At 37.1% G+C, this 23820-nt stretch overlaps 3 protein-coding genes across 4 annotated transcripts; 1 reads left to right on the forward strand and 2 right to left on the reverse strand.

Annotated features, from left to right (window-relative positions):
- Positions 1–844: 844 nt before the first annotated feature.
- LOC121774928 (imidazole glycerol phosphate synthase hisHF, chloroplastic) lies at positions 845–6141 on the reverse strand. Of its 2 annotated transcripts, XM_042171839.1 has the most exons (19): positions 5941–6141; positions 5681–5763; positions 5376–5470; positions 4974–5077; positions 4427–4596; positions 4204–4318; positions 4016–4071; positions 3894–3932; positions 3455–3553; positions 3145–3207; positions 2951–3013; positions 2712–2794; positions 2455–2563; positions 2322–2375; positions 2087–2174; positions 1876–1913; positions 1674–1779; positions 1301–1467; positions 845–1148 (listed from the first exon to the last, which is right to left on the reverse strand). In XM_042171839.1, exons 1-19 carry the CDS (start codon positions 6098–6100, stop codon positions 1089–1091), a joined length of 1752 nt encoding a protein of 583 aa, XP_042027773.1. In that variant the 5' UTR covers positions 6101–6141; the 3' UTR covers positions 845–1088. The 2 variants fall into 2 exon arrangements, 1 of the variants encoding a protein (XP_042027773.1); XR_006045068.1 differs by lacking the exons at positions 845–1148; positions 1876–1913 and having other exon boundaries at positions 1326–1467.
- A 2701-nt stretch (positions 6142–8842) lies between these two features.
- LOC121773528 lies at positions 8843–10229 on the forward strand. Its single transcript, XM_042170405.1, has 2 exons — positions 8843–9210; positions 9911–10229. The coding sequence occupies exons 1-2, from the start codon at positions 8925–8927 to the stop codon at positions 10075–10077; spliced, it is 453 nt and encodes a 150-aa protein (XP_042026339.1). The 5' UTR covers positions 8843–8924; the 3' UTR covers positions 10078–10229.
- A 761-nt stretch (positions 10230–10990) lies between these two features.
- LOC121775366 (mitogen-activated protein kinase kinase kinase 18-like) lies at positions 10991–15120 on the reverse strand. Its single transcript, XM_042172444.1, has 2 exons — positions 13621–15120; positions 10991–11044 (listed from the first exon to the last, which is right to left on the reverse strand). The coding sequence occupies exons 1-2, from the start codon at positions 14911–14913 to the stop codon at positions 10991–10993; spliced, it is 1347 nt and encodes a 448-aa protein (XP_042028378.1). The 5' UTR covers positions 14914–15120.
- Between the last annotated feature and the right edge of the window lie 8700 nt (positions 15121–23820).

Raw genomic sequence — 23820 nt, forward strand, 5'->3', positions numbered from 1 at the left:
CTGATCATCATAACAAAAACAAGAACCAACTTTGAAGCCATATTCATACAGATATACTATATATTTTGATAATGTTTCAAATTTTATAGATGGTGAGAGTTAATGCATTTGAGATGTGCATTTATAGGCGATCAAATTCGAAAAGAAAAACACAGTTTTGTTTGAAAGAGGAAAAAAAATGGTAGCTCGCCTCTAGCTAGACTTCTTTAATTCGACAGCAAAATTATTCTAGTGTGCGACTTTTTTAAGTAGTAAAATTGGAACTTATGGCTTTAATTGTTGTAGCTAATTAAGTTAGAGTTAAACTTGTCAATTTAGTGGAAATTCAACATATTATATCATCACACGTATGTGTTATACGTGTTACAAATTAATTAAATTCGAAGTTTGGCACCTAGATGTTAAAATGGTGCAAGGCACGTAACTGAGGTCATCCACAACACATGCACGTCATTTATTCGTCCCTTAGCTGGATAAAATATTGTAGACTAGATGAGTATAAGATATGGGCAACGAAAACCTTTTTAAATTTATAATTTCTTTTTTTATTGTTCTTTAATTATACGATTGTCATCATATATAAACAACAATTTTACTTAAGCAAAAGGTTAATCTGACCACAAAAGTTAATATTAAGGTATGTTTCGGTACACGGAATTAAAATTGGAATTGGAATTGGAATCTTACAAAATTGAATTTGAATTTTGAAGGAATGATATGAATTGTGTGTGCAATGTGTGTTTTTTTTGCAGTGTGTGGAAGTGCCAAATGTATCATGAAATTCCACATCATTTTCAATAAATAAGTGTCGAAAAGAAATGCATCTGTAAGTACTATAAGAAGCTACAAACAAAAGTTAGAAGCATATTTATAGAAAAAGGAATAGCATTGATATGAATTTAACATTTAAGTTGATTCCTCAATTAAATCATGAAAGTTAAAGCAGTTGTTTATTGCTTCTCTTTCTTCTCCATCTCCCAAGCACCATGTTTGCTAGATTTCTTCACCACCCAACCCCATCTCGTTCCACCGCATGGTCCAGCACCATCCAAGCCCCTGCCGGAGCGGCACTGGCTCGGCCACTTCTGTCACGCCCTTACTTCTACACCTTCCTTAAGTAGGTGGTCTTTAACAGCTTGAATGGGAACCTGCAACAAATAAAACAAATGGAGCTAAATAAGTGGAAAAAGCCTCAACCAATGGGGGCATGTTTGAGGGTAAATAAACATGAGGTAGAATACAACTGTTTAGATGCTTTCTGAATATCAAAAAGTTTCTCATTATCTTTCGTAATCTTTACCTCCTTGCGATGGAAAATGCCGGCAGCAAGGGCAGCGGAGGCATTTGTTTTCGAGAAAACTTCGGAGAAATGCTCAGCAGACCCAGCACCACTACTTGCTATCACTGGAATACTAACAGCGTCTGAGATCAGTTTTATTAGATCGATGTCAAAGCCTTGACCTTGTCCTGGTAAGAGACCGTAGGAAACAATGTAAATAGATTTGGCAGTGTTTTGAATCGACATGTCTTTTCCCGCCTCACAAGCAGAGGGAGAGAAAATCCGTCAAAAGGCTTAGATAACGGTAAAACAGTGAACGAAGATACACACTGAACCCGAAATGCATCAACATTTAAATACTCCTTTAAGGCAAAAGCATAAGAATAAATCTTACCATCACAGTCAATGCAATTTAAGAGTATTTCTCCAGCTCCTAGTTCTTCCACAACTTTTGCAAGCTCATACGCACCGATGGATCGACCTTCTCGCCCACCATTTACCTAGAAAAAAAGCAGCAATTGGAGATTTCAAGCATTTAAGTATAGAGAAACTGAGGAAAATATGGTCCTAGAACAAACAGATCGACAGAGACGTACTGTGCACTGGTACCAAGCAAATTGCTCACCATTAGGACCTGAATAAAGCACCAGTTGTGCATATGCCATATGTTAAAAAAGAATAAGTTGAGTTTTTTCTCTTAAATAATAAGTTGACTGATTGTGCTGTCAGTTAGTCAATGTAAGCTTCTGGCTATCGAGCTAATGTAAAGTTTTATAAAGCAACATACAAAATAAAAGACTCATTTACCTGGTTTTGAAACTCTTACTGACTTGAACTCTACATCATTAGGATCCTTCAAGTACACCCGACGAGGATCAATGCTTATAACCACAGCCTGTTGCATGAAATGCACAGAAATATGGTCGGATGTGAAATATAGGAACAAAAGGGAATAAACGAAGGATCTATAAGCTCGTTACTAGATGTCGTGAAGACATCAAGACAGAATGGATAAATTATTGCTGATGATAATAAACCTCACCTGATTTCCATATACTCTAGAGATTTGCTCTATGCTAGTCTTTCCAGTTTTTACCTAAAGAAGTAAACAAAGCAACATGAATTTGAGGCAGACACCATATTATCAGAAGATTTACAAGGACAGAAGGGAGTACTTTGGTTTTTAGATACTCTTCTGCAGCATAAACTGCATCACTTCCAATAGAGACCTTGTCTGCACCCGATCGGAAATATTCTGAAGCAACTTCTAAACTTGAGTAGTATCTGTCAAACATTTGTTTATTAACATCAAACAAAATAAGTATATGTACAAGTACTGAATTCTTCTAGGACACTATTACAATCAAATCTCTACCAATATAAAAGAATTAGAAATTAAATTCTTTTATGGGTGGCGATATATAGAACATACCGGCCATTTCCATCAGTAAAATCTCGGATGCCACCTCCAACCGTCAAGGGAACAAAAACATTCTCTGATGCATACTTCAGCACCTATACAGATAGACAAACAGAAAAATAAACATAGTCTAGCAAAATTAATAGACATGATGTAAGAACAAACTGCCAGTGTTCTAGCAAAACTATTTTTAAGAAGCCAATGAAAGTAGGAGACAACTTATTAAGCTACACAACATACATAGAACAAACCTGTAGCATTGGTAAATCACCTAGAGGGAAGTCACGGAAGCCAGTAATGTTGAGAAAGCTGACCTGGAATAGTGAAAGATAAAATCTTAGGCTCCATTTTTGTGAAATGCAAAATTTAAGGTTTGTTTGGGTTCATTCATTTTGCCTTCCCCTAAATTCTACTCTATATGACATTATTAAAGGAAAGGACATACCTCATCTGCTCCATCAGTGTAGTATTGTCCAGCAAGATCCACAGGCTTGCCAAGGTTTCTCACCTTAAAAAACAATCACACAAAGTGGAGATACACATTTCAAACACAAACTATACAATCTAGTTTCATCAAGAAGGTGTTAATTTTCTGAACATCAAACCGATATATGTTACAAATTGAATCGAAACTCATCTATTTCTCTCAAATAGATGAGTTTTCTATAACAGAACTAACATGGATAATTTCATTTGAATGACAGAATATTATCAGGCATAAAATACCAATACATGAAGCATTTATGCTAAGGTACCTCATTTTCGACCGTCTGCTCTCTTACATCATATTGATCTCCTTTAGTTACAACAAGATCACCATTGTCATTTGCTCTAACATCAAGACAAGCGATGACCTGGTCAAGGTGATATAAGAGATACACAATTATTTGTAGTTATGGTGGTAGAAACCAATTTTGATATATTAAATAGCCAATTACACAACATGATATTTTTGTGTTCGTTCAAAGGCATCAGCTGAAGTTTTTAAGACTTTACACATGAAGCAGATATAGTTTATAAGTAACACAAGATTCCAAACAATAATGTTTGAACTAGGTAAGAAAACAGCTACTGAAATTAATTATTATGCTGCTCAAAATTGAGGCATTTTCTTTCTGAACTTGTGACTTTAAGTTGCATTCAATTAATTGAATTATAACTATTATGCCAGCACTGACTGACTACATCACTTACCCTCTTGGCAAGTTTGGATGCCCTCCCTTTAACTGGCACCTTTCTTCACAAGAAGATATCAGTATGTTATTTGGTTATAGGAATATCTGATATAAAAGGAAGAATATTCTGGTAATTGATACCTTTGTAATTTCAGACTTCGGATACAAAAACCTTTTCAGGACAGAGAGGCCAGCTTCTGCAGAAACCACCCCGAAAATGTAAGTTATGTATATTTGCATGGCTAGAACAAATACGGACTAAGGAGACTAAATTTCAGTTTTATTCCCTTTTAATTTCTTTAATTTCGCAACAACTCGGAAGTTCTTACCACCACTCTTTTCAGGATGGAACTGAACTGCATGAACATTTCCCCTTCTTATGGAAGCTATAAAATCACTATCATAGTTGCATGTCGAAGATATCCATTCTTTATTATCATCTGACTACATAAGATAAGAAAAAAGAAGCAGACACTTGAAATGTAAGGCCGCAGGAAATGAGAAATTGAAATAAAAAAACTCATAAGCAAGCTAATGTAAAAGATATATTACAGGGGTTGCACGATAAGAATGGACAAAGTAGACATGACGGTTTCCAATATCATCCAAAATTTGGGAGTCTTTTGTGACTTTCACAGCATTCCAGCCAATATGAGGTACTCTGAAACCATTTGACGAATCAAAACGTCCAACGACTCCAGGGATCAAACCGAGACCTTTGACTGAAAATAATGGCAGTAAATTAGCTAGACTAAGCAGGCATCATCAATAATCAACAAGTACTAAAAGTAATTAAGTAAATCAATGAGCAGTGCCTAGCACAATCCACTTCCTGTCTGATTGGTATCATCTATGAATAAGAAACTGGGAACCAAAAATGCACAACATTTCTATACATTTTCGTTGAACACAAACAAATACTAAATGTTTGAAACTTGTACCACATGGGAAATACAAGCAAGGGAAAAAACAATAGCAGGTCACAAAGAATTATTCAACAAGTTCACTAACTGATTCTAAAAAATTCTAGAGAAAGATGTATAATATGTTAAGCATAATGCATCTGCTTGAAATAACAAAAGGAGCGTTAAATAACTACCTGGTCCATTTTCCTCACTTGACTCAAAAAGTAGCTGCAATCCAAGACAAATGCCTAGAAAGGGACGATCTTGTTCAATGTAAGTGCAAAGTGCCTCAGCCAGTCTACAAATAGTTAGTGAATCATTGAGTTAACCAGTGATTCAACTTAAAATAAAAACTTTAATGAGAGAATATAATGAATAATCCTGGTTGTTTATATAATCATGTGCATTAAGCACAAGGCAATCCATAGAACTTAAAAATACAAAGTAACAGCTTTAACTGTAACAGTGTAGCACTGCCCACTAAATTCCAAGCAGCATAAATTAGTGACACAAACATACATAAAACCGGACACAAAAGGCTGAAGAATTATCATATTAAAGCACTGAAACATAATTCGCAATCTAAATATCTTTACCCTTTCTTTTCCAAAACATCCATGGCAGGTGCAAATGCACCAACACCAGGAAAAACAAGTCGCTTGGCATTCAATATATCCTCTGGTTTTTGCACCTAAGAGACCAAGGCCAGAAAGTAGAGAAATTAGGATCTGTGTAAACCTATCTAAAAAACACAATTCCTAGTATCATATCTTCAAACCTTCTCCAGCTGAAATAGACTATATTATCTTGCAATGGAGATACAGAAATTTCACTAGCTGAACTGGAATAACAGAAAACGAAGGGGAAATAAAAAGGAAACGATAGGATTGAGAAAAGTTACATCTTTGATGTCGTAGCCGAGAAATCGAATTGCATTTCTGACACTGCGCACATTCCCCGCACCGTAATCAAGCAACGTCACCACTGCCACGGATTCAGCATAAAATCGGAATAGGTCATAACGAAGTATCGGAAACAATAGGGGAAAACTTCAAAATCAAAGCAAATTCAGCTCCGACATTTCACTTATCAAAATCAAAACACGTCAACTCATTCTCAAATACTTTCCATAGACAGTATGATGATGGAGATAGAGAATACCGGAGTCATCTGCGGAGGCGCGGACTGAAAATGCTCTGGAAGGTCTCAATTTGAGAGGGTTAAAGTTAAGCGAATGAACAGAAGGAGAATCGCCGGAGAAGGCGGAAGCTGATGAAGGAGTAGAGGAGAACTGTAGAGGAGGAGAGAATGCCGCCGCCATTGGAATCGCCGCAGTTTGTGCCACCTTCTTCGGTACCTTGGTCGTTGGTCTTCATCTAAATTTACTCTGCTTCAGCCTAAATCAGATAATGCGTTATGGTCCACTATCGGATTTTTGGCCCATTAGGCCCATATTCCGGAGGCCCAATATTAGCTAAACTCCTAAGATAGGCCCAAAATTTAGATGATACTATAACGGGATATGTGAGAATGAATCACGGTATTGTTTACGGTTTAAGATTAACCTTTTCAATTGTCATCGTTATATATAGTTCGATATTAATAACCATAAATAACGAATATAATTTCCAGAATTTTATATATTTAGTATAGTGCTAATGATAAAGATATTTGTTGATGAAAAATGGTCACTGAATCATGATTGCAGTGATATAAGGTTAAATTAGAATGGTCAATTTTATCCTAATTGATCGACGACCCATTTGTCTAATAGAAATGCTTCGATTATCTTAGGCCTTCGACGATCAATTTAACCAATTTATCCAATAGAAATGTTCCGCTCTAAAACTTATAGATTGTGGTAGATTTTACGTAGTCGATTGAATTAGATAGACTTCTCCAGACCACAAGCGCTTGAAATTTTTGACAGGCGGTTTCGGTTCCACTGATCGAAATTATCAATTCAGAATCGGAACCGACGGTTTTCGGGCAGACAGCAACACCAGCCGGTCCAACAAAATGACTAGAAAATTACACGTAATAGACAGGTGGTCCTCTATGGTTAGGCCACGTCCCCTATATTCTGATACTTTTCTTTCGCCCTTTAGAGCATCAGCAATGGCGCCCGTACTAGCGAAATTCTGACCGGCGTGCCAGAATTTCGCAGCGGACGTCCTCCATTATGCATGGTATGCATGGATACGGAATTCCGCCAAGGACACCGCAGTTCCGCGGCGTTACGCGGAATTCCGTCTCGACGGGCGTGCGGATGTCCGCCATTGCATTGACTCCCACAGACGTCCACGCGGAATTCCCATTTATTGCATTAAATTTTTTTTAACAAATTTCTATATATACGGCTCGTTGAACTGCATTTCATTCGCACCACTTGTTTTAACAAGTTTCTCTCTCTACATTTCTTTTATATATCTGGAATGGCTAGTAGTGGTAGTGGTAGTGGTTGGCATTATGAACACATGATGCGTCTAATTCATGCACGTGTGCTGGAATCAGCGGAGAGGGAGGAACAAGCGGCCTTGGCGCCGGCGGTACCTCGACCCATTCATCGTCGAACTATAATACCCCGGGACCACCTCGCTGCCCACGCTCGGTTGTATGAGGATTACTTTGCGCCGGAGCCACGATTCGGGGAGAACCTGTTCCGGCAACGATTTAGGATTCATCGTCCGCTCTTTCTACGTATCGTGGGCGCTTTGGAGCGTCGATACGGGTATTTCAGGGTGCGAGAGGATGCGGCTAGTAAGCTCGGCCACACGCCGATTCAGAAGTGCACTGTCGCAATCAGGAAGCTGACATACGGAAGCGCGGCCGACATGTTCGACGAGTACCTCCACATCAGCGAGACGACTGCCCGCGATTGCCTGGAGTATTTTGTCAGGGCGTTAGGGAGATATACGGGGATAGGTGTCTTCGGAGGCTTACCCCCGAAGATTGTCAGGCTCTGCTGGATATGCACGGGAATCAGCACGGGTTTCCGGGGATGTTAGGCATCATAGATTGTATGCACTGGGAATGGAAGAACTGCCCCGCTTCCTGGAAAGGGATGTACACTACTAGTTTCAAGGCCAAGAATCCCACGATGATCTTTGAAGCGGTAGCTGACTACCGGCTATGGATTTGGCATGCCTATTTTGGAGTAGCCGGGTCTAACAACGACATCAACGTCCTCCAGTCGTCGCCCCTTTTCAACGAGCAGTGCATCGGCGTTGGTCCGGCCGTCAACTTCATCGCCAACGGCAACCAGCACAATATGAGCTATTATTTTGCGGATGGGATATACCCTATGTGGCCCGTCTTTGTGAAGACAATCAGATGCCCAGCAGATGAAAAGAAGATATATTTTGCGGGTCGCCAGGAGGCAGCGCACAAAGATGTGGAGCGGGCATTTGGTGTGCTCCAGACTCGATGGGCGGCAGTGAAGGGTCCAACACAGTTGTGGTATGTTGACAGCATCGCCGACATCATGTACGCATGTATTATCATGCACAACATGATTGTCGAAGATGAAGTTCCAGCACTGACTGATTGGACCAATGATGATGTTGGTGCTGCGGATCCAAGCCACGGCGTGGCCACTAGCAATGTACGCATGGGGATACCCCATGACGATGTCGATCGAGTCCGTGCATTTGCCGACATGAGCCAAAGACAAACCCATGTTCGGCTCCAGAACGATATTATTGAAGAAGTATGACAGCGGAGGGATCGTCGTTGATGTAGTTTTTAATAATTGAAATGTTTTTTTTAATTTGGTGAAATATACTTTAATTTTTGTTTTATTTGATGAAATTTTTTCCCCCTATTTGTGTCGAAATTTTAATTCCGTTAATTACAGAAATTGTTTAATTTGTGAATTTGTGATTTTTTTAATTGTGGAAAGTCTTTCGGGAAGTCCTTGGGGATGTCCGCCACTGTGCAGTGAGAAGTCCTTATGACGTGACAGTGCAGTGAAAAGTCCGTATGACGTGGCAGGAGGTGATTTTGGGAATTCCGCGCCACTAGTGGTACTCTCAACTTTCCCAACGAATCTTCAATTCCACACCGAAACTCTTAAATTCTCTTTCAACACCCCCCTCCCTCCCCAAAAAACCACACACACCCGCACGAAAAACTGTGTGAGAAAAATGATCCAGCCTCTCTACGCTCTGGTGTTCGGAGAAGTGGCAGTGATTTTGGTCCTACTTTTCCGGACGCCGCTGAGGAAGCCGCTGCTGATGCTGCTCGACCGCCTCAAGCAGGGCCGCGGCCCCGTGGTCGCCTCCACCGCCGGCGGCACTCTCTTCGTCATCATGATGTCGCTTATCTACAACATCACCACCATCCAGACCCGCACCGTTGAAGGCGGCGGCGCGGTCAATCCGACCGATCAGGTTCTCCTGGCTAATCAGCTCCTCGAAGCATCGCTTTTAGGTTAATTAATCTCTCCCTCTCTTTATACCCTTGCCTCAGTGAGGTTTCCCCTTTTGGTGTGAAAATTATGATTGTGATTTTGATTAATTGACCTAGAGATACAATGATTGAACAGTTATTGTTTGGGGATATTGAAATTGACGTTATGCGTTGGGGTCTTCTGTTTATGTGATTATTCGAATCATCCGGTTGGTTATCGAGTTGTTGAATGATTAATTGATTGTATCAGTATATTCATTTGCATTTTGCAAGAGGCTGTGTTGTTGATTGAAGGTTCTAAAATGCAAAATGGGGGCTGATGTAATGATGTGTAGTAGAAATTTGTGACTGTTTGGAATTGAAATTCGGAGGAAAATGGGGTTGATTATATCGAATTATATAGTAACACTCATCTGCAAGAGGTTGCATTGGTTGAAGGTTATAGTTCTAAAAAGCAAAATGTGAGCAGGTGTAATGATGTCTAGTAGAAATTTGTCACTGTTAGGAACCTATAGGCTATAAGAGTGAAATTAAGAGGAGAATGCTGTTGATTATACAGTAACAAATTTTATCATTGCATTCATTTGTAAGAGGTTGCACTGATTGAAGGTTATAATCCAAAAAAGCAAAATGTGAGCTGATGTAATGATGTCTGGTATAATTTGTGATTTTTTGGAAGCTGTAAGAGTGAAATTGAGAGGAAAACTCGACCGATTTGCAGGATTTGCTCTATTCCTGGCGTTGATGATCGATAGAATCCATTACTACATTAAGGAGGTTCGCATGTTGAGGAAGCACATGGAAGCCATTAAGAGGTCCGAGCATAAGTCGGAGGAAGCAAAGACGAAGGGCAAGGCTAAAGCTGAGGATGATGACGATTCAAGCTAATGGAAACAGGATGCTAACAGCTTTGTGGAGGTTAATAACCCTGCATTTATCATTCTGGTTTGCTATGTTTTTCTAGGTAGACTGTAATGCAGTGGATTCTGATGAATGATTTGCTATCCTTGAAATTTGTTATCAATGAGAATTTACTGATATCTGTGTGCATATGTAAAACTGTTAGGCTGCTTCTGGCCTTACCGTACAATTGTCCCTATCATCAATTGCTTCGTGTTATACGAATTAGATGCTAAAAAGCCACTGAATCTTGATCGGTGACATGAATATAGTGTACACATTATCTGGAGTCATGTGGGACTGATTAAACTTGGAACTCTAGGTAGTGTTTCAGGCTACCTCTTCCCAGAGCTTTAAGTTTTATATATGTAATTTGTAAAAAAAATAATTATTTCAATAACTATTTATGAGGTAATAGAATCAAAATAAATGTGTAAAAAAAACTAATAGATACTATATGTGAGCGGTGCTCAAGAAATGTGTGTGCGCCTCGTCGTAGGTCAAGGTTTTAAAATGCGTCTTAAGCCTCGAGACATTTTCCAATGGCCTGTGAGGCTTAAATCATAAAAAAACACATGAACTTCATACCTATAATGGTAAATAACATCAAACCATAGCAAGTAAAATCACATGAAAATCATAGGTTCATAACTAGGTATAAGTCTTTAACTCCCAAATTAAAGTCTAATAATTAAATGAAAGAGAAATAAAAGGTGAGAGGAGAGGGAGTCTTAATTGTGGCTGTTTTCACATGGCCTGCTTCAAAGAGATGCTTAAATATGAAAGCCAATTCATTTTCAAGCCTCAAGAAGCCCAAATGCATGTGGACCAAGGAACTTTAAACTCTAAACATGAGACTATCGCGTCGGTGTGCCTTAGCTGGGCCGAGGCATGCACCCATTCACATTTGGTGAGACTCCACCTTAGATGTGATATCTGGGTACCTTGCACCAAGCTGTAGATTTATATGAAATTAACATGAGAAAAGAATTGATATTTCAACTTAAGGGGCAAGTAGGAAAAGGGTTCCATCAAGATATATACAGATGATATGAGTTATTTTTAGAACTCCTCTCTCTTGAATCAATGGCCCTGGATTTATATCCGGTCCTACTCTTATCCTTTTCTCCTAGTGTATACTTTGACGGTGGGGTTCGTATTGGCCCGTGGCACTTGACAAGATTTTACAAAATTAGCTGTCAGGATTCAGGATCTCATTGTTCAGTTAACTTAGCAGAGAAGCTGGATATAGTGCTTGTTTACATTTAAGTTACAGCCAAAGCTGGACAAGCCCTGTGTGGTTGGTGTAGCATTACATGTTCTTACATTTTTAGGTTGTGTTTGGACATAAGCTGCCAACCCTTGCTGACTTGTCTACATTTGGAGTTGATGGATTTATAACTTGTCATAGAAATTTTATGCTGACCAACCTTCGTATAATGTTGTTGGTATGAGTTGAAGATCGAGTGTTTTTGCTTTCTAACGTATTGAAGGCATTTATTTTGGGTGAAATGATCGATAGACTAAAACAATATAAGTTGATTTATACCCTTTACTTGGATGAATTATCTGATCCTAAAACTTGTAGGATATGTTCTTTAAATATTCAATCATATAACGAAACCAGCCGTCTAGTGTATGATTATTTTAGAGATTTTACAAGGGTTGATTATGTTCCATCATTGGGGAACGTTTACCCGAAAATGTCCCACCTAAACCTAGTATTTGGTACCCATCGTTTCATTTTTAGAATAAATTGTCTTGCAAAATCGACCCTTTACCCTTTAATAAAAAATTATATATTTGTAATGAAAATTGTTACCTAAACATGAAAATTGAAGCACTCAACTATAAGATTTCACTAAGTAACGGAAGAGAACAATTACTCCATCAATAGGGTTGAGGAAGTTTTGTAGTGAAATGGACCATGATATAAATATTCTCTCTTTATTTAGGTGTGCATTTTGGCTAAGGCAACCTACTTTCCTCTCCAAGAGAGGATATGCCTTGTTGGGTTAAATATGATGGTAGCTTCATTATGATTTGGCTATCCATTTAGAATTTGATTTAAAGGAATTCTTTTTCAGCTCTAAATAGGGTGACAAAGTTGGTGAGACATTCACATGAAATCTCACTCGTTTTGGTTGGTCTTCATTCACGTATTAGTATCAGGTACACTTCAATGAATGGTAGACGATTGATCCTACCGTCTCAAAAATCTCGCCTCATATGTTTATGTGATATCAAACTATATGTCGTGAGTCTACCTAAAGTGGCGAATTCTTATTTAAAATTAGATGGAAATTATTAGAGGTTGTTGACAAATCTTAGGAATGGAAAGGACTAGACAACACCAAAAGGGTCGGTGCTTGGTCACACCGCACAGCTTCTTTTCTTTCTTTATTTCTTGTTTTATGGATAAGTCTTCACCTTCAAACCCAACCACCAATTGCGTATAATAATACACATTGGCTTTTTACTTACTTTTTGAGCCAACAATTGAACAAGCCCAACTCCCTTTTGTCACACAAGTTCCACTTCAAACAATCCAAACCTACTTCATCTACAAACTCCACTTCCGTTTCGTAGTTGACTTTGTGGATCTAGGTGAGATCGGGGCAATTGATCCCACTGCTAGATCACGAAGACGGGAAAATTTCATTAAATTTGGCCTTCAAAGGTGTTGGCAACCTCACTGGCAGCTTTGAGAGTGACAGTGACGATTACCACACAGCCTCAATCATCTCTTCTGATGCCTCTAATGCTGGCACAACATGCTTTGGCGAGTTTCATTTTCTGAATCCGAATTCGTTTCATTTTCTGAATCTGCTATGTATATTATTGCAAATAAAGTAGCGGTTGACTTTGCCAATTCAAGCACAAAGGTGTTGACGTTTTCCCATTTCTAGAATTATATACTAGTATGGAGCTAAATATTCTCCATAGTCCTTCGAGTTCACATTAGAGGTCTGAACATGAATGGTGTGGTTGACTTTTATAGGTCAAAGGGTTGTTCACACTTGACTTACTGTACTTACACGGAGTCAACTCTAATCCCTCCATGTCACCACCGTCCAATTTTATACCTTCTCCAACATTCTTTTTTTTTTTTAAATTCAATGCGTGGAATAATAGAATTATGCGTTTACAATTCTAGAAATGCAGAAAAATCCATTCATCGCTTTCAAGGAAAGAAAACTTCTTCAAGAATTTATTCCAATACTATTTGTTTCAACAAAATGTCCTAATTTCATTCATTTTCGTTTACTTTCCGCTTAGATGATAGTAAATCATTGTACACGTATTGTAGTCTAAATAAAGATTTTTTAGAAAAAATGAGTAAAGGAAATAGTGATATTTGAATCCTAAATCTAATTACAAATAAAATATGTACTTGTTCACACTACAAAAATTGCTTGTTTTGCTAAAGTTGAAAATGAAAACACAAAAATAGGTAGCATTAAAAAGTTGATATGAATCACGAGAAGATTGCAGTAATATAGAGTATAAGAGAGAGGAAAATGAAAACACAAAAAGGATAGCATTAAAAAGTTGATTTGTATCACAAAAATCCTTCATAACTGTTATTTCCAAAGCCACACTTATTAGTACAGAATCATGTGCATCACTATCACCAAGAATATATTCTAAACTACTAACATCAATATTGCTACTACTAATTTCAGCCCAATTTGAATGAAACAATGATTCCTGAACTTCAATTAAACCTTCCATCTCTTCTCCACCAATCCCCAAATCCCTAAAACTATCTCCATTCAACAATTCTTCATAATTCAACTCAACAACTCCTTCAATTCCCATCCCATTGTCCCTCACCGTTATCCAGCCCTCCTCCGCCGCCGCCGAGAAATCCAAATTCAATCCGTCTCCGATCAAGCACCTGATCCTCCTGACCGGAGAGTCCGAAGTCAAAGGACTCTCCGTCGGATCCGATGCACAATCCGGGACCTCCAATTCATCCCAAAAGCACTGATCCATCACACTCGTCGGCGATCTCTTCGTCGACTTCCTAACCTCGTTGCTCGCCTCCGCTGCAGCGGAGGCGAGGAACGGGTGCCCTAGCAGCTCTGCCGCCGTCCACCGCTCCTCGGAATCCCGCACGAGGCACTTCGCCACGAAATCCCTCGCCTCGCCGGAGAGCCACCCCGGGATCGCCGGCGAGTCGCCGGAGTACCCCACTCTGTACAGCGCCGCCGCCGGATCCTTCATCCCCGACCACGGATTCGCTCCGGTCGCCATCTCGACGATCGTGCACCCCATCGCCCACACATCCGCCGGAAACCCCTGCTCCTCGCCGCGCGCCGCCTCCGGCGACATATACGCCGGCGTTCCGGCGAATCCGCCGCCGCCGCCGGCTGCGTGCTTCGCGCATCCGAAATCGGCGATTTTCAGCCCGCCGTCGCCGGCGATCAGGAGATTCTCCCCTTTTACATCGCAGTGCACGATTCCGACGCGGTGGAGGTAATTTAGCCCCCTCGCAATCTGATCCGCGTAGAATCTGATCGTGATTTCATCGAGAGAGCCGCCATTGCTTCTGATCAGATCGGAGAGCGTGCCGCCGGAGACGTACTCGAGGAAAACGTTGAAGACGAACTCGTCTCTCTCCCGCGCGATTTCGGAGCCGAAGCATTTCACTATGAAGGGAGAGCAGAGCTGAGAAATCAGAGCCTGCTCGTTGCGCAAGGAGGTGGAGGAAGAGAGCTCCGCTGATTTGACGGCGAAGAGGTCGCCGGAGGCGGTGGTGGCGAGCGAAACTGCGGCGGTGGAGCCGCGGCCGATTACCGGACCCCTCTTCCACTCCATTTAGAGAGAGAATGTTGAATTTAATAAATAAAATTGAAAAAAACAGTTGGTTTCGGTTTTGAAATGAGTGTGGTGGAAGTATTTATAGAAGGAAAAAAGGGTATGTAAAATTAGTTATTAGCTGTATAATCTATATATGAGTAGTTTATAATAAAAGTTGTATATCCCTCCTCTCTATTGGGGAATAGATCATAAATTTATAATATAGTCGGCAATAATTAAAATGTAATTAACCTATAATATAAAAAAAGTGTAGTTAGTACTATTTGTCTATATTATGGTTTAGATATAAACTATATCCATTTCTTTGTCTAATACTCCATTTGTTATTAAGTACGTATCTTATTTTGTTATTTTAAAACGATCAACATCACGTATTTTTTTTATTATATTTGATATATATGTCTTACTGCATTTTATTAACTTATTTCACTCATATAATTATATAATAAAAATATGAGAATGAGATCAATATTGCATTAATATTTTTCAATCATATTTTCTTATATTTCCTAAATCCGTGATGCCAAAAAAATAGAATGTATATTGCCAAATATATAAATATGACTAAATAATTTATTGTTTAAGTAGAATAATGCTAGATAAAGAAATGTCAGAGATAAATCATCTTTAAAATAATTCATCTGTTCTAATGAAGGCATTTCACTTTTTTATCTGTCTCAATAAAAATGCCACATTTTATTTTTAAGAAATCTTGCATCATTATAGAGCTAATTGTATCTTCTTTCTCTGCTTATTACTTCAACAAATGTTTTTACACTAATACATTCAATAATTTTTCTCGTCGTATTTAACACATTAATTGGCAACGCATTGTAAATCTCATTTAACCAGTAAATAAAAATCTTTATTGAGATGGATAAACTGTGTTATATGACTGACTAATATGGCCAAATTATACTAATTGTTTTTATTATCCTTTTGCTACACGAAATCTCCATTAGGTACACACTAATTGAGTAGTACATTCTAAAATCTCATTTACGTTGTCCAAAATTGAAACATCTTTTAGCTTGTTGATATACGAAATCTTCATTAGCTACATAGTACACTCTAAAATCTTGTGTTATCCAATAACTGAAATATCTTTATAGATTATGTTTCATGGTGAATTATAATATAATCAAATAGCATGACTCAATTTATTATCCTTCTGCAACATGAAATCTTTATTAGCTACACACTAAATAATATGAGTAAATTCTAACATCTTATCTTTTTGAAATAAACATATTTATTGAAACGAATGAAATACTACCACATCCCTCACACTATAAGTGAGGCGTTTCTATTCGGCCGTTATTTTGCGAAAATGATATTAATAAATAGTTAGAGTAGAGAGAAATTAAAGTAAGTAAGAGAATAATATAGATATATTCTCTTCTATATTATTCACTCTCTTATTTTATTATTTTCTTTCTTATTTTATTTTCTCTCCATTTTAACTATTTATTATTATTTTTTGTAAAAGAACAACTAAAAAGAAACGCCACAACTATAATGAAACATGAGTATATTTTACTAAATAACACTATTCATAATTTATTAATTACGAGTATTATCCTTTTGCTACACGGAATCTTCTTTACATACACCTATCATTATACGAATGCGATTGACGGCCACACGCTTTTTCAATTCAAAATTTCCAATTTCTTCTTTTCCGAAAAGATGGATGCTTGCGTTGGGAGCGAGACACGTGGCGGAACGGGAGAGGAGCCGACGATGTTCTTTGTTAAAGAGGAGGGCCCCACAGGAGGCCGGCACGTGAGCACGTGCCGCTATCACCGCTCTACGCAACCAATCAATATATATGTATGTTTGATGCGGCCAGGCTCTTTGCGGCGGCCATTTAATTAATTTGCTTTCATCTCAATTTTTCTAATTAAGAAAATAAAAACAATAAAGAAAATAAAACGTTTTTTAACTTGTTTTAATTATTGTAATAATTCGGATTCGGGCTAGGTACAACTACCGAGGTTATTGTAGTTAAGTCAACTTGATTTGATGTAATTAGTGAAATGTGGGGAAATGGTGGGGTGAATGAACCATGATTATATTTGGGATTTTCATCACATGACTACAGTGAAAAAATTGAGAGCCAAAAATGTGGGGTGTCACATGATTTTGTTTAGTGGTATTTTATTGTTATTGTGGTAATATGAATATTGGAAGATTTATTGTTTTCCGGCACAAACAATGGCATCTGCTGAAAGCAGCTGGAAGATCTGAAGCAGTGGCGGATCCAGGATCCGAAAATGGAGGGGGCGGAATATATAGTATTAGTTTGGTTTAGTGCGGACATGGCTATTTTTTTTGTTGTTCGGGGCGACGCCGGAGGTAAACGGAGGGGGCGGACATGGTAAATTTACATCCCGATAAGGGAAAAATAGTCGCACGGAGGGGGCGACCGCCCCCTCCTGCCCCCTAGATCCGCCACTGATCTGAAGAGATGTGGTCACATGATTTTATTAGGTTTATTGTGAACAAGGAACAGCTTTCATTGATTTCTTGGTTGATATTTATTTTAATTTAGAATATGTACATTTTTCTGTTCGATTCATCGTATCCTTGTGGGGGTTAAACTTAGGTGATGTATTCTTCTAGCAAGATTAAATATTTGTCATCGAAAAGTTGAAAATGGTTATCTATCATACAACAAATAATGGTTCTCATCTGAACCATTTTCTATATACATTATGTATCCAGGAAAATATTCAATTGAGAACATTTCTTACCATGAGAATGTAAAATCACTTTCAATCATTGGATCGCAAAGGTCTATGAGGGATCAATACATCTTTTGTGACTGGATGCAGTTCATTCAATTAGAGTTCATCATGTGAATGCGAAATTTTCTTATTTTTTAATGTACAATATGAAATTTTCTTATTGTAATATTCTTGTGTTTGCACTTTGCACAATATGAAAATTTTTAAATTTTCATCAATATAATGTATATACATATAACCTTTTAAATATTATTCCAATTAGAGTTTGTGTTTAATATTTATATTTAATTTGTATTTTTGGTTAAAATGTTACATTTGTTAGTTATTTTATAAATATTATAATTATAATTTAGGATGCATAGTATAGTAATTATTTTAAAATAAACGCAATACATCATGAATAATATTTGTAGCATAAAGTATTGTATTAAAAATTATTATTTTAATTGATTATTACAAAAAATTGGTATATGATTTTTTAAAATTCCAAAATATTGTTATAAATGCTCATCATATAGTGTATTGAGCACCCGCAACGCTGTGCCGTTGCGGTGCCTATACCGTTCCGGAGGAACGGTTCCGCGGCGGCACGCATTGCAGCCTCCGTGTCGTCGCGGTTCCGTGCCTATGCCGTTCCGGGTGTCGTTGCGTCGGCACGCGGCACGACACGTTCCGCCACGCGCCGAGGCGACGTGGCGTGCTCTCAGCGCACGCGTGACGCCCACTCGCTGCCCCGCGAGTGGGCTTCGTCACGGTGACGCAATAATTCATTTTAAAAAAAAAATCGAATTTAATAAAAAAAAAAATTTTTTGCAACGATAATATGACCGTTTATTTTTATCCGTTTTGTAATTTTTTTTATTTTTTTAAATTTATTTACTCTATAAATACTCCTATTTCATATTCATTTCACTCACAAACACACATTTATTCCTCTCAAATCTTCTCTATTTCCACCCCAATTTTCACTTTTGAACAAATGCGTCAAATATTGGAACAATCACTTTGGCGGATGAAATTATTAAAATTGTGTATTTTTATTTTTTAAGGATTTTAATTGTGTGCTTTTTATTTTTTTAAGTTTAAGTTGTAACTTTGTTTTAATGTTGTGTGTTTTTTTATTAAAGTGTGTTTGTTTTTTTATTAAAGTGTGTTTTTTAATTGAATTGAGTTGGAAATAAAAATAAAAAATGAAATTGAATGAATAGTAATTTAAGGAACGGTTAAGGAACGGAGGGTTGCAGGTTCCGTTCCTTAATTAAGGAATGAAGTAAAAAAGTACAGTGGGGCCCGCAAATAGTAGTTTAAGGAACGGTTTAGGAACGGTATAGGAACAGCGTTGTGGATGGCCTTACTCCCTCTAATCTCTATTCATTGTCCACTTTTGTCATTTTCGTTCGTCCCTTATTAATTGTCCTCTTTCACCTTTTTACCATAAATAGTAGTAGGTCTCATATTCCACTAACTCATTCCACTCACATTTTATTAGTATATAAAACTAATATATAAAGGTGGAATTCATATTTCATTAACTTTTTCAACCCACTTTCTTTTACATTTTAAAAATCTGTGTCGGAACCAAAGTGGACAATTATTAGGAGACGGGGGAGTATATAATAGTAATAAATTTTTATTTCATAGAAAATGTTATTGTGGCACAATGAAACACAGGAGATTGCAAGATAGATGATCAAAGCCGATATTACTCGTAATAACGAACAACAACTTATATAGCATGCTCTTAATGAAACACAATTCACAATAAACAAAAAAGCAAATGTAGGGCCACCAATCAGCCACCAAAGCTCAATGTCATAGCTGATCATAATATAAATTCACATGATATACAATAATGTTACATCCAGCAAGAAAAATAAAGATTGGTCCCAATTTACATTTTAGAGTCGCAAGAATTAGGTAACGAGGCTGGTTATTTATGAATCAGTTATTTATTGGGTGCACTTACCGCAATTACTACTATGAATTAATTAATAATCAAAGTAATAGAAACATTTAATGTTTAGTGTAAGTGTAAGGCTGAAGCAACAAGTAAAAGTAAAGTTGGTCTGAAAGCAGTTATAAAGCTGAACATGTTTAAAATTAGGGCAGCCTCAAAATATGAGGCTGTTTAATCAGCCACGTTATATTGGATCTTCATTTTTATCACATGTTTGGTGTTGGGAAATAATTTGATTAAATCATACTACCAAGAAATATTATTATATAGGAAAAAACCAACTCACAAGTAGTTGGGGAATAGGTTTAGGGGCAGGTGAAGTTGAATGTCTTGAAATTGCACCTCAATTGGATGAGTGATTAATGTGATATTAAAGTTTGGGCTGCACCAAAGATAAGGTGTAGGATATTCAATTAAAACGTAGGTCGATTGCAAGAATTAGGGTTATTCTAAAATACTAAATGGGTTAATTGTATGTAAGATCACGAAGTTTGGTCGAATTCAGATATTTCAAGTTTAAAGGAATTCGCAATTGTCCCACGACAATTTTGCATAGGCAATGTGAAGTTGGCTTACATGTTTGAAATTTGGTGATGTAAACGTGTATTAATGTGTTGATGTGGACGAGTAAACGGCGTCATTTGGGCATGATAATCTAAAAAAAAGTAGTAAGATTGGACTTATCTTCGTTATTCACTTAGTAGTTCGAGGCAAACTTTCTGCAATTGAAGTTGAACTGATAACTCATCACCTATTAGGTTGATTTTGCATTGAAGATAGAAAATGAATACATCCTAGATGTTGAAATAATGATAGTTTTACACAATGAGATCAAAGTTTGAAATATAATTTAAGAATAATCCTTTTAACTACATGAAATCTATGCGATGCAATATGGAATGTGCTGGTCATGCAATTATTAAAAATACTATGTTTTGTAGTATAGTTTTAGATAAAAAAAAAAGTGAATTGTACAGGTAAGGTTTAGGTTGGCTGGAATTGGAAATGACTAGATTTCAAGATTGTAAACGTCACGTGGCTTGCACATTACTTCATCCATCAAAACCTTTTACTTTGGATGAAAGTTGGTCTTTGAAGATAGGTTTACATAAATGTGAATATCCATGGACATTATTAATCCTGAATTTGTAACTAAAAACAGCTCAATCCTTATGTAATAAATGTACATTATGTTATTAATCATAAATTTAGCAGTGCTACCTTGGAGTAACTATGATGCCACTACTTATTTTGTTAATTTTTTTAATTTATTTTTACTCGGGGAATGGTAGTGGTCAGGAAAATACTGAAATACCAGCTTTATTATATTTAAAAAAAATATCATAATTTTGGTATATCTTGATTTTTAGTTATTAATTTAGTTTGATTTGATAAAAATTGAATTGAAAACCGAATGTTCATCCTTGAGTAACATAATCACATAAAAGGCAAAAGTCCCAATATATTTACATTGAATTTTTATATAATGCTCTATAGAGAATTCACATTGATTCACCAGAATGTATTTTATTATTATATGATAAATCTAGTTTGCAAGAGGAGGTTGCAACATACGAAATGATAATAAAGTAAGATTCTTGATGGAGTGCAAAAGCAAATATAAACGCAACCCCCCAACTATTTTGAGCCAAAAAGATAAAGTGGGCGTTTAACAGTTTAGATGATGCCCCTTATGCTTAAAGTTATGGTAGGCGGTGATATTCATCAATATATATATATATATATATATATATATCAACATGTTTTTATTTGATTCTATTTTTTGGATATAAACAAAATGTTATGTTAAATATATACTCCATGATCTAAGTTTTCAAATAATATTATTGCAAATTCAAGATTATCAAACTAGAAAGAGCACAAATGGCCGGAAAATAATAAAATTTGGTGTCGTGGTTTAAAATCAGCTAAAAAAATCATGAAGTTTGAATTTGATTTGGCTCGACTAAGTGTAATACATGTTGATGTATTTCAATTTCAACCAAACGAAATTATTTTCCCAAAACTAAAATATAGTATCAAAAACGAATCTTGTTAGATTAAATTAGGTGGACTTCCTTTTCATGAATTCTTCCTTTTCCACTTGAAGCTGATCTGTGACGTTACACTCGTGAAGAAAAGCACAATTAGTTTTATATTGGCAGCTTAATTCCTTCCTTTAACCCAATATTAGCTTTATCTTTGCCTAATTAACTAACGAATTTTGGTTAGCTTTGTGATGAATAAACATTACAACCTCTTGAAGTCACCTAACTTCTCTAATCAACAGCCACAAATTATTATGTAACTAACCACCAACTAAATACCAATTACTAATAAACAAGACACTTGTCAAGCATACGTGTATCAATTGTTTCAGTGTAAATGAGAAACCGTTATTAATCATTTTTGTTAAAGAAAACTTTTATTGGATGAATGCAACACTTAAGTTTCTTTAGTTAACCGTTATTAATCAGCTGGACCTTAGCCGGGGGCTCTGCACCTTGGACCCCGCTACTCAGGGGCGCTGCCCCCGAACCCCCGTCTAATCATAACGAATTCAAAAAAGTGTACACTCCGTACTTCCAACTTATTTGATGTCTCATTATGATTACGTTGATCAATCAAGTTAATCCAATTACACTAAAATATCCAACAACATGTCATGCCCAATGCAATGTTATCACAATCCCTAGAAAAGGTAGTTTTCACGACAACTCATATCTATGGGGACCAACTTAAAGTTGAATAATTTCTTAATTTTTTGGATAAATATCGATATATAACTGTAATCATAAAAAACAAGATTTCTTAGATACATATTTATTCCTATAGTAATAAATTTATTGTTTACTATTTGCATACGAAACATTATTTTATAATATGCCACAAGTTGCTAATTTCTATAGTACTATTTTAATCTCAAATTGCAACGTGTTTCAAAAGGCCCAAATTGTTCTGAAACATAAAAATATGGATTGGTTATTTGAGCTTCAATGGACTCTAGTATACTTCATTATACTATACAAGTATATAACCAAGTAAAACAAGCAAGCCCAACAATATAAAAAATTAATGGCCTAAAACTAAGAAGCCCAATGGGTCATGGTGGATTAAACTTAAAATAGTGTCATAAAAATCGACATATATCTTTCTTACAAGCATATGTTATATATTCGAAATAATATGAAAAATTTACGATATTTATACTGTTGAAAACTACAAATAAAATAATTGTTAAAAAGGTGGATCTCTACTAGACAAATTAACTTAAAACAAAACAACAAAGAATTGGAATCAATAGTAAAACAAAATTAACAAAATGGTTGTATGTCGAGTCAAGGAGATCACTCTTCCCGTAAGACAACATACGCCTTAAATAGCCTCCAATATAGTATTTTTTCTCTACACATAATACAATTTCCTCTAGCGTGTAAAAGCGATTTAAACACGATAATTATTGGGGAACTTGCCAGATAAATTTTTTAGAACGAAATGACCTAACAAATGTCTAATCATCAAGTCATATCAATATCGGACGGCGACGGTTATGATCAACTGAAAGGCCAAGGCTTTCGTTGAAGATAAGGCCATCCACAACGCTGTTCCTATACCGTTCCTAAACCGTTCCTTAAACTACTATTTGCGGGCCCCACTGTACTTTTTTACTCCATTCCTTAACTAAGGAACAGAACCTGCAACCCTCCGTTCCTTAGCCGTTCCTTAAATTACTATTCATTCAATTTCATTTCTTATTTTTATTTCCAACCCAATTCAATTAAAACAAACACACTTTATTAAAAAACACACCACATTACAAAAATTACAACTTAAACTTAAAAAAAATAAAAAACACACAATTAAACGTGGGAAAATAAAAAAACTACTCCGCCGGCTAATCATCCTCCGGAGGCGGTCGAGGTTGAGGGGGAGTCGGAAGGCCAAGTTGTGCTGCCATATGCACAATTCCGTTCCACCAGGCTGCGAATTGGGCGTACGAGAAGCGGGAAGTGTCCGCCATTGTGGCGGTCATGTACGCCACCATAAGTGTGTCCGAGCCTCCCCGCGAGCCCGATCCCGAGGCCGGCTGGCTTGATTCGCCTCGGCCCTTCCTCGCTCTAGCCGCCTTCGCCGCCTTCGTCCCTTGCGGCCGACGGCGCCCACGGCTGGATCCCCCCGTATTCGCTGGGCGTACCC

Source organism: Salvia splendens, chromosome 17 (assembly GCF_004379255.2).
Source record: "Salvia splendens isolate huo1 chromosome 17, SspV2, whole genome shotgun sequence".
NCBI classification, from domain to species: Eukaryota; Viridiplantae; Streptophyta; class Magnoliopsida; order Lamiales; family Lamiaceae; genus Salvia; species Salvia splendens.

Bases quoted from the DNA above. Each gene is read 5' to 3' on its own strand.
- LOC121775366 (XM_042172444.1), bottom strand. From the start codon at position 14,913: ATGGAGTGGAAGAGGGGTCCGGTAATCGGCCGCGGCTCCACCGCCGCA. The intron at 11,045-13,620 runs GTGTTTTCATTT...ATAAATCTACAG, and splicing joins TTTTTAATGCTATCCTTTTT to CTTGGTGCAAGGTACCCAGA.
- LOC121773528 (XM_042170405.1), top strand. From the start codon at position 8,925: ATGATCCAGCCTCTCTACGCTCTGGTGTTCGGAGAAGTGGCAGTGATT. The intron at 9,211-9,910 runs GTTAATTAATCT...ACCGATTTGCAG, and splicing joins CCTCGAAGCATCGCTTTTAG to GATTTGCTCTATTCCTGGCG.
- LOC121774928 (XM_042171839.1), bottom strand. From the start codon at position 6,100: ATGGCGGCGGCATTCTCTCCTCCTCTACAGTTCTCCTCTACTCCTTCA. The intron at 2,564-2,711 runs GTATGTTCTATA...AATGTTTGACAG, and splicing joins TTTACTGATGGAAATGGCCG to ATACTACTCAAGTTTAGAAG. The intron at 1,468-1,673 runs GTAAGATTTATT...GTCTCTTACCAG, and splicing joins AAATTGCATTGACTGTGATG to GACAAGGTCAAGGCTTTGAC.